Source organism: Ochlerotatus camptorhynchus, unplaced genomic scaffold (assembly GCF_037179485.1).
Source record: "Ochlerotatus camptorhynchus isolate MF236.1 unplaced genomic scaffold, CSIRO-AGI_Acam_v1.1 ptg000401l, whole genome shotgun sequence".
Classification (NCBI taxonomy): Eukaryota; Metazoa; Arthropoda; class Insecta; order Diptera; family Culicidae; genus Ochlerotatus; species Ochlerotatus camptorhynchus.
In genome coordinates, this window is record NW_027040887.1 from 3,905,430 (window position 1) to 3,916,471 (window position 11,042).

An 11,042-nucleotide genomic window follows, 5' to 3' on the forward strand; every position below is an offset into this window, starting at 1 on the left:
CCCAAGAAACCAACAAGCCCGCTAATTCGCCTTTTTGCAATATAAGGCTAATACACGGCTAACATAGGGCATGCTAAGCTTTATATTAGCCACATATTGGCCTTATATTGCAAAAAGGCGAATTTGCGGGCTTGTTGGTTACTTGGTTACTTCAGAGAAATCTAAATGGAAAATCTGACGTGTCATCATCGCTTTTCGGATCTAACTCGAACACTGCCGAAGAATCTTGAATCAAGGCGTGAATGCATAATAGATGACTGTTTATTACTTCCACGATGTTGAATTATTTTTGAGCAAATCAAATTTAAGACCGAACACACTTCTGACGTTTAGTGGTCTTGTCCAAATCACACTTCTCGTAAGCGCTGCACTTTACATTTCCGCAATATGTACCGGCTCCTCCTGATTGATCTGCAATAGAAAAGAAATAACACGCAATCACAAACTGGTTCGCTAAAAACTGGTAATTTACGGGGTACGCATCAGGCAAAACCCAACAGATACTCACACTTGTTTCCACTTGATCCACTCTGCGATAGCTGGTTGGGACTCACACAAGATTTATAGTTGCAAGTGTTTGGGCAGCACTTTCCTCCGCTAGTGCTGCATTCTACGTCGCTCAAGCATTTCGGGGTGCAAGTTTGCACCTTGGAAGCCACTGGACACTGACCAAAAGCTGCAAAAACAAAACGTATTTGACCTTTACTGCATCCTTGGACTCGCAAAAAAAAAAAAAAACTTACAGGCCGCATCGATTGCTGCAATCGCTGCCAGAATCACCAGACCCAAAACCAGAAATTTCGCTGTAAGATGTTAAAATTAAACAAAACTGTGAACAATGAAAGTAAACACTCATCGTAGGTAGTGAACTTTAATCTTTAATCGTACCCATTTTGATAACGCTGAACCACTTTTTTTTCCTTGCACTGAAATCAGCGAACTACTTGTGCAACGACGCGACGGATTTAAGTTGTGGTTTGCTCGAGGGTTTAACTGAGAATGACGGCGAAAAGATCAGTTCAAAGAGGAACGGACCTGTTTAGAAGCGATCAAGTATTAAAATACTAGCAGAAAAATATAGCCAGTCTTGAACCTAGAGGTTCGGTTCATTTGAATATGTAAATAGGTATAACTGAGCCAATAAAGTAGACTTAATTCTGCCTAGCTGTTCGTTACTGTTTACCTGTTCGATTGATAGCCTTAGGCAAGGTAAAACAGTATGATGGGATGCAACTGACCGACGACGGTCGGTGACAGTAAAATACTTCCTGCATGCATCCGTTTTTTTTGTATGTATATATCGGCTGGTATAAATGAAGGTAATAAGATCTTCGAGAAGGAGGTTTCATGGAAGAAACGTTTAAAAAATATACAACCATTCTATAGCATAACGATATAGTGGTTCTCAGAATTTCGTATAAATTGGTAGTTTTGTTCCTTATCACAAAATATTAGACCCATATTTTTTTTTATTTTATCATTAGGTATAGCCTCTATCAACAAACCATAAAAAAACAAATACAATCAATGTTTTTCAATACAAAACTTCAACTTTTTAATATCATTATATTGTTTATGGCTTTCTCAGTCTAGGGTAATCCAAACAGTTAGTTGTGCATTGCCCGACGTTCGGCCGTTTATTGTGGCCTTTTTCAAGGGTAAAACCCCGTCAATTTTTTTGTTTGTTGCCACGATAAGCGTGTTTAGCTTCTTCAAAATAACCGTTATATAGTGTAGTGTCATATAGTGTCCTATGTTAATTAATATTGAACTCAATGCACCATACAGGAAGCTCCTCCAAGCTAAACACGCTTATCGTGGCAACAAACAAAAAAAAAATGACGACAAACGGTAGACTGTTTTACCCTTGAAAAAGGCCACAATAAAAGGCCGAAACGTCGGGCAATGCACAACTAACTGTTTGGATTACCCTAGACTGAGAAAGCCATAAAAACGAAATCTCCATACAACCAGTCGAACAACCAAATCAATTATATTTTTTCTATATAGGGGAAAATACCTTTCATTTTATATTTTTAACTTTGAATCGGCTCAGTGGTTCAAAAGTTACTAAATTTTGAAAAAGGTCATTTAAAAAAATTGATTTTTTAGACACCCCTATAATGGAAATGGTCACCCTAATCAAATAAAATAAAAATAAGGGTCTAATATTGTGAGATACGGAACAAAACTACCAATTTTTACGAAATTCTGGGAGCCACTATATCGTTTTGCTATGGAATGGCAGTATTTTGTTTTATTTCGCAATGAGATGGGTTCTCTCTAAATTATTATCTTAATCTTCATCTTATACCCAAGAGATTCCGTTTTCTTTATGGTATGCTATAGCTTGCTTGCGTTCAGTCTTTAAAATTGCATGAGTCATCGCAAATCTACATTCCCAAATTCATAACCCCCTGAAAATACGAATGACATAATTCCTTGTTTCATCGCACTGGCAAAATGATTCAATCCCCCTGTTAAACTATCCCATTTACCTTCATTTACATAATTCTACGTTACTCTAGATTGACACGATCACCATCATCGGAAATTGCCTACACAACGTAGAACCTTACTACCGGTCACACACTTGTTTGGTTACTGGTTCTGTTGCTATTCTTAGCAAGGTAACTAGTTCAGACGGTATAGTTTATAAACGGGTACAGGTTTTCTTGGATTTGTTTATCTACGCCAATCGTTACATCTGTATTTTCGTATCACGTAGGTAACCTACCGAAAATCTATCGTTGCGATAGGACTCAATTGTGAGTTCCTAGTATCCGTAAGGTTGTGATTAATTGATTAATGTTACATTTGAATTTAAGTTTTACAATTATTCTTAGGCTTACGGAACGGAACACGTAAATTGAATGGGATCTATAATCCTAAATTCTCGAATCCAAGTTAGGTCCTTTTGATTCATTGCCCAATATACGGCTGCCCGTATAAATTTTATAGTAAAACCACAGACAAACAGAAGTAGATATTTAAATTATTTTCCCATAAAAATATCGCCAAGGAGCTCACTAACGATATCTCGCGGGCTATTCACAGAAAAAAGCAATGTTGTATACAAGGGATAGTCACTCTTCACACTAGACTGATGAAAAATTTGAAATTTTCGCTAGACAGTGCTCAAAAGGTTCCAAATTGGGCCCTGATTAGCCTCCCAAAATTTGAACTCATTTAGTGAAAAACTGACTTGGCACAAACCATTTCCAGAACAACATGTGAAAAGGGCATACAAGTTTTTTGTAAACAAACCTTTGAAGGCCCTTTTCTCACCAACCGAGGGTCGACCACGCAAACCAGCAATATCATCGGGAAGAGGAAAGTTTCCCCTACCCGGTGATGTTAAAGGTTTGTGTTGGTGTCATATGGGTGGCGAGAAAAGGGCATAAGAAGGTTTGTTTACAAAAAGCTTGTATGCCCTTTTCACATGTTGTTCTGGATTTGAAGTTTATATGGGAATTACTATAGAGAAACCATAATTTCGGTTCATATCGATCTCAAAATTCACCAGTTCACTCTTCTTTAGAAAATGATAGCTGAGCTTGTTAATTTTTTTTTTCAGTTACAACTTTGTTTAAGACCACTTTTCTATCAAATGCAAGGAACAAAAAAATATTAATTATTCAAGTCACTGATGTCTTATGATTATGCTCAATCAACTGTTCAGCAGGCAACATTGGTGTTTCTGGCGCGTAGAATAGAGGACAAAAATCATGGCTTCTATGTCACACTGCAGAATACAGTGTTGCCGACAATACAGTTGCTTAATCTTGCCATAAGATTATCAATCTCTTAAACAATTAATAACTATTTAATTTGACGTTTGGCTGAAAAACGATTTTTTTGTAAAGTTGTAACTGATAAAAATTCCCATAAAAATAGCAATAGAATTTGTTAACAGTACAATATGTAAAAAGGCTAGAAGACAATGAACAAAAAGTTTTGATTTTCCATAGTAATTTCCATATAAACTTCAAATGGTTTGTTCCAAGTCAGTTTCTTATCAAATGAGTTTAAACTTTTGGAGAATCGGGACCCGATTTGAAACCGTTTGAACACTGTGGAGCGAAAATTTCAAATTTTGCATCAGTCTATTACACACATATTTTGCGTCAACTTTTGTGCCGCAGCTATACCGGCAGTGCCGATTGTGCCAGTCATTGAACTGACTTTGTTTGGTTGTGAATATCGGCATGCTTGGCAACCCGGTTAATTTGACAGGTCAATTCAAGACTTCTTTTTTTGTTGTGTTGAAACAACCAACACAACAAGTAGTGAAATTCTAAGAATCCGAACCAAGACGACGATACTTTTGGCGAGATTGACCGTGAGTGGTCTCAGTCATCCGAAAACGATACACTCCTGCTGGACAAGTTGGTACCGGACAAACTAGCCTGACCGAAGGATCCACTCGAGAAGGCGGTCGAGTTCATTCAATCGCTTGACGAAGACCACATTGAAACGGATCTGATTGTATTCAAAATTTACAAACGCTGGGACAAACTGCTGCTTATGTTACCTGCTATTGCTGGAATGGGCTCACGCTATCGATGCCAGAGGGAGAAGCTCTTCCGGGGATCGAAATTGGCTTTGGAGATTGACGATGGCTATCTGCCAGCCAAGTAGGACAAGGCGGAGCAGCAACGGAGAACAGGTAGACGCATTCAAAAAGTGATGGAGTTATGTCCACCGATTATTGCTGCATTGACCACCACTCAGTCGTCGTCGCTGGCGTCTTTAGCGACCGTCACTATCAAGCCGAAACAGAACACATAGTATAGGTAATGGAGAGCACGGTTCTGTCCATTTCTCTTTCTTGGGCTTCGTGGTCATGCGGTTAGCGGCGTCACCCGTCGTTCAGGTGAATTGTGAGTAACACAAAGTGAGGGTACGATTCCCGCTCCAGCCGGTGGAACTATTTGCAACCCGAAAATTTCTCTTCTGGGTGTTGACCGTTGTCTATTGTTATGTGTTCAATCTGTGCAACTTCTGGTTGAATGAAGAAGGCGTCAATTAACTTTTGTCTTTTATTTCGTCATCTTCCACACGAAACTTTGGACGGACGGAGCGGAGCATACAACAGAGTGACATTTTTTTTAAATATTTTCCGAGGATTAATATTGCTACCAGGATCAGTGCGCAAAACAGTCAGGTTCATTGAGTCATTTTGATATGAATATGAACTGCCATCTGCCACAGGGATGCCACATGATTTTTTCAAAAGTCTGTATGGTGTCAAAAATATGTCTGTATTTATCTGTACACTAGAAAAAATCGCCGCATTGCTGATTACGTATTTCCCACATGTATTTTGGCTATAAATTGCTCACCACACACTAAACTGAATAAATAAGCATTTTTGTACGTTTGCGTTGTGCGTTGTGCGTTTAGTCCCTTTCCGCTATCGATCTGCTGCCCTCGCTGCTAAGACATCAGGGAACGAAAGGGTCTTTCTCCTCAACGAGGGGAACAGAGCCCTCCACACTGCAGCCAACCATGACCTCCCCCCGGTGGCCAGGGTCCACTGGCATGGAGAGAAGAGTTGGCGATCAAACGTCGTCAAATAGATAAGCGGATTAAGAGTGGATTCCAAGCCGGCGATAACTCTGTTGCTTTGAAACTTTCTGTTGCAGAGCTTCTCGGGTCGATTTATCTGGGGCACGTTCATCGCTTTACGGACGGATCGCGGTTGTGGGCTGGAGCGAGAATTATAACACGTACCATAATCATAACGAGATTCACACACTCGAAAATAATTTTGTTTATTTTATGTTAAATTTCAGGAACCAATTGGTAAAAATCTGTACAACATCATGATTTTTAGCCGTAGGCTAGTTCATCACATGTTTCAAATATCTGTAAAATGTCTGTGGTCTTTATTGGGTCTGCACGAGACTTCAAAAATCTGTATAAATACAGACATATCTGTATATCTGGCACCGCTGCTCATCATTCACTGCCTCGTGAGAGTCTGAATGATTAGGAGGTAAACGAGTCACTGACAACCGAGCACTCAGTCAGTAGCTCAGTCAACACGTTTATTCTGCCGTGATGGTACCCAAATGCTGTGTGAGCGTAGGCAAGCGGTGTGCGTCGCCTGCTCGTGAGTGACTCAATGTTTTTGTTGGCTCTTTCATTGCCTCGTCCTTTACCGTTTGGTACAAATGGTCTGCACAGAGCAATGGATTGATTAGTGCAGTCCTTTCATACTCAGCCTAGGCAGTCAATAACTTTACGCTCTGATCAGGATGAACTTTTCAAGACCATCGATGCAGATGCTGATGAACGATGAACCCGGTACAACAGCAACAGCATCCGCCGTTGAAGGAAGTGATCAGACGGGTGAATAATAACAGCTCGGTTTCATGATGATCACCTCCGGTCGTTCTAGTAGCACATATATTTTGGTTTCACTATTGATTTTCTGAACGGAGCGTGAAATGATGCATTGCTTCGGATAGGTATTAGGATCCCAAGTAACAATTTTGGTTTTATGAGCGTTCTGTAGACCATAATTTAGAGTTGTAGAATGCTTTAAAACTTTGATAAAACTTGCAATGTTATTTGGGATGTATCCTGTTGTTGTCCAACTCGGTTTTTGGGGAAACAGTTGCGAATCCAAAAATTGAATTGCATCAATAACAATGATTTGTCATTTCCGAAGCGCACGCTCAGAGATAGTGCAGTGTTGCCAGTAACTTTAAAGATCATGACTAAGTGGCTAAGTTTATTAACGTCTGTTTAAACTGTTCCCCTGCTAGAGGAGAATTTAGTTCATTCGAGACGCTGTTCCAACCATGGGTGCCAATTAGTGTGCACCCAATTGTGTTTTCGCATTCGCAGGCCGCTTCAATTGAAGATCTTCCATCACTCCGGACAACCAGATCGCTTCCGAAACAGCAGAACTCAGCGACACATATTCCGCTTCACTCGAGGATGTACCAACGGTAACCTGCTTTTTGCTCGACCACGATACAGGATTACCGAATACCGTGAACAGGTAGCCGCTGACTGACTTCCTGTCTTCCGCATCCGATGCCCAGTCGGCGTCAGCATATCCGACCAACGCTTCCGCTGATTCGTCGCGTACAAACTTCAGGTGCTTCGTTTTCGTCCCTTTCAAATACCGTACTATACGCTTGAGGCATTGCCAATGGTTAACTGTTGGGTTCTGTTGGTAACGGCCCAGGAATCCGACGGGGAAACACAAATCAGGCCTGGTGCACAGCATTACGTACATAATTGTGCCCAGCAGCTCACGGTACGGTTCTTGGGTTGACTCACCATCACGGGAAACAACCAGGTTCTTCTCCATAGGCGTCTTGGTCGGGTTACAATCCGTCATCTTAAAGCGTATCAATATTTTTTCAATATTCGTTTCTTGAGAGAGTTTCATGGAATTCGTGGCACGGTCGTATTCTAGTTTCATACCTAGGAAACGACTGATCTCACCGCAGTCCGTCATGTTGAATGTCGAACTCAAGCCTTTCTTCAGATTCACAATCGTTTCAATCTTCCTCCCAGCGATGAGCAAATCGTCCACATACAGAATGATATAAATTTCGTCTCCTGGTACAACCCGCACGTAGAGGCAGTAGTCGTGCAGCGATCGACGAAATCCCAAACTCAGCAACCGATCGTTGAACTTTTCGTTCCAGCACCTAGGAGATTGTTTGAGGCCGTACAAGGACTTGAGTAAGCGGCACACTGTATTAGGGGACGCTGCAACACCGTCGGGAACCGCCATGTACAATTCCTCTTTCAGGTCGCCGTGCAAAAACGCCGTCTTGACGTCCATTTGATGGAAGTTGAAACACTGTTGCACTCCGACCGCGAGAACCGTCCTGATGCTGGCCAGTTTTGCAACAGGAGCGAAAGCCTCCTCGTAATCGACTCCAGCCTTCTGCAGGAATCCTTTCACCACCAGTCTCGCCTTATGTTTGACTGCATTGCCGGCCGAATCGTCCTTCAGCCGAAACACCCATTTCGATTTCAGAGGCTTCACTCCCTTCGGACAGCTCGTAAGACGCCAGACCTTGTTCTCCTCCATGGAACGTAACTCATCTCGTACCGCAGCCATCCATATGGCTCGGTCAGCACGCTGGGACAGTCCGTCAAACGATTCGGGTATATCTGCGGAAATTAATTCGCCAGAAATAGCTCTATAACCGATAAAGTAATCAAATAACTTACCGGGGAGAATGCGCTCCCGTTCGCTATGCCTCGACGACAATTCACTAGGAATTTCGCGTCTTTCTGTGGACGAGGGGAGCGCATTTTCTGGTTCTTCAACCGATTCTTCAAGATCATTGTCGGGTTCTGCTTCAATTCGATTGATTTCAGATTCATTATTGGCTTCACGAATTTCATCTGTGGGGGCCGGCTGGCAACGTTCCCTCTCTTGCTCGAACGGGAAGTGGACGGTCAATGGGACATCGTCTTCTTGCTGCATCACAGCGTACAGGAAGGACGACTCATCAAACTTGACGTCTCGAGCAATCGTAAGCTTTCGAGCCACCGGGTCCCACACGCGGTAGTTGTTCGGAGCGTACCCAACCATGACCATCTCCTTGCTCTTCGCATCCAACTTTCGCCTTTGCTGCTTCAGAATCCACACGAAACTCTTGCAGCCAAACACACGAAGTTTGTATAGATCCGGTCTGATACCGAACCATATCTCAGCCGGGGTAACACCAGAGAGCAACGCACTTGTTGGGCTTCGGTTCATCAAGTAAACGCAGGCGAGGGCTGCTTCGGCACATTGGATTGGATGAGCACGGAACGGATTTTTTTCAACCAAGGTTCGGTTGAACCTCTCCGCTACACCATTCTGCTGGGGCGTGTACGCAACCGTTGTCTCTAGCTGTATCCCTTTTCTCTTGTAGAACTGCATCTGATTTGTAGAACAGTATTCTCGTCTCTGGTCCACCGTCATTCTTGGAATGGACTTTCCCAGCATAGCTGTGACCTTTGCTTCGAATTCCTGAAATTTCTTGAATACCTCTGATTTGTGCTTCAGCAAATATATCATCGAGAAATGAGTATGGTCATCGATGAAACTGACTATGTAACGAGAACCATCCCATGCCGGCGGATCGATCGGTCCACAAACATCAGAATGAATCCGCTCCAGCCCTAGCTCGCGTTTTGTTGAACGGTTCTCGGCATTGCTTGGCTTGCACGCAGGCGTCGCAGAAATCAATTTTGGTTGTTTTTTCATTCATACCTTTCAGCATTCCTTTCCGGGCCATGGTTTTCAATCCGCGTTGGCCGATATGCCCCAGTCGACGATGCCACAGCTTCGCAGTGATTCGCTTCAACTTCCTCCAACGACAGCTCAAGCTCGTACAGGCTGCCTCGAAGGTGTCCAGTGGCCAGTAACTTACCACTTTTCTTCAGAACTGCTACGTTTCCAGAGAACAAGACATCGATCCCAGCATTGGCCATCTTCCTGACGGATATCAGGTTTTCACGTAGTTCTGGAACGTAGAGCACATTCTTCAGATTGAAATGTACACCTTTGTTGCTGGTCACGTTGATTTCGCCAATCTGTTCAGCAAGCATAGCTTATCCTTCCTTGGCTACCTTGATCTCCACGCGACTGGTCATCTTCTTCAGAGCAGCAAAAACGAACTTGTCGCCAACCAGGTGGTCACTGCACCCGGAATCAAGCTTGAAAAAATTGTAGAGAGTAATTGAAACACGTCTTTATCGGTTGACGTTGAACAGTGGAATGAAAATTTTATTCAGAAACTTAGCAACTAATAACAAGTGCATATAGCGACGCTAATTACTGGGTTGCTACGATCACAATACTCCTCCCTAATCCGCGACGCCAGTTAGCTTCCGAAACTTCTGCTGCTTCTGAACGGTCATCGGCTTCGTGAACCCATCGGCTGGCTGTTCCGTTGTCGACGTGTAGCTCAGTTGGACGACACCATGCTGCAGGCTATCATGCACGAAATGGTACCGTATACTGACGTGCTTGGTCCGGGGGTTATACGAACCGTTGTTGGCGATGCTGATTGCCGATTGATTATCGCAGCACACGGAAATCGGTTTGGCCTCGCAAAACTGCGACTGCAGATTACTCCACCACATAGCTTCCTGGATCGTGCGAGACATGGCCATGTATTCCGCTTCACAGGACGAAAGGGCTACGGTAGGCTGCTTCTTGACGTTCCAACGACGAAATCTCCACTGGTCCGCAGAGGTCGGAGTGTACCAACTCCAACAGTTCTTCAGCTCTTGACTCGCTGCTTGGGAATGAACGCCTCGTATGCTTGCCCTCCAGACAGGCAACACATCCTTCTAACGACCCATCTTGGAAATCTATTCCGTTGGCGATTCGCTTGAGCTTCTTCAAACCACCTTCGTGAAGATGCCCCAGACGTCGATGCCAGAGCTCCATGCCGCTTGCCAACTTCTCTGGCCAATTGACTCTGTAGAGGCTACCTTCCTCGACGCCGGTGACAACCAGATCACCGTCTTCGTCCCGAACTTCGCATCTGTCTTTGGTGAAAATAACAGTTTTGCCCTTTTTGCAGATCGTACTTACGGATAACAAGTTGGTGGCTAGGTCGGGAATCTTCAGAACACCGCTGACATCGATTCGACCATCGTTGCTGTCCAACACGACTGAACCCTTCGCTACGACCTTCATAGTGGCATTGTTCGCCGTTCCGACGTTGTGGTCCATCTTGACTTCATCGAGAAATTTCTGATCCGGCCGTGCCATGTGGCAAGTGGCACCCGAATCGAAATACCATTCACTGGTGCTGACGTCTCCCATGGCAAAAATGGAACAGAGACCCTTGTGTTTGCTCGCCTTCGCTTGCTGCTGCTTCTCCGGACACTTGGCAGCAAAATGACCCGGCTTCTTGCAGGTGTAACATAACTTTTCGCCTTTGCTACCGTCCTTGGATTCGCTTGGCTTCTTCCGGTTCGCTTTAATGTACAGGGCACCTTCCGCGCCGCTGCTGACCGGACCACGATCCAGCTTAACGTCCTGTAGAATTTTGGATTTC

General features: G+C 43.6%; 1 protein-coding gene across 1 annotated transcript; it reads right to left on the reverse strand.

Annotated features, from left to right (window-relative positions):
- Nucleotides 1–241: 241 nt before the first annotated feature.
- On the reverse strand, nucleotides 242–989 carry LOC135710710 (waprin-like protein). Its single transcript, XM_065233356.1, has 4 exons — nucleotides 889–989; nucleotides 744–803; nucleotides 509–676; nucleotides 242–411 (listed from the first exon to the last, which is right to left on the reverse strand). The coding sequence occupies exons 1-4, from the start codon at nucleotides 890–892 to the stop codon at nucleotides 305–307; spliced, it is 339 nt and encodes a 112-aa protein (XP_065089428.1). The 5' UTR covers nucleotides 893–989; the 3' UTR covers nucleotides 242–304.
- Nucleotides 990–11,042: the final 10,053 nt, after the last annotated feature.

Coding starts and splice junctions, on each gene's coding strand:
- LOC135710710 (XM_065233356.1), bottom strand. Junction 677..743: donor TGCAGCAATCGATGCGGCCT/GTAAGTTTTTTT, acceptor TTGTTTTTGCAG/CTTTTGGTCAGTGTCCAGTG. Junction 412..508: donor TGGATCAAGTGGAAACAAGT/GTGAGTATCTGT, acceptor TTTCTATTGCAG/ATCAATCAGGAGGAGCCGGT.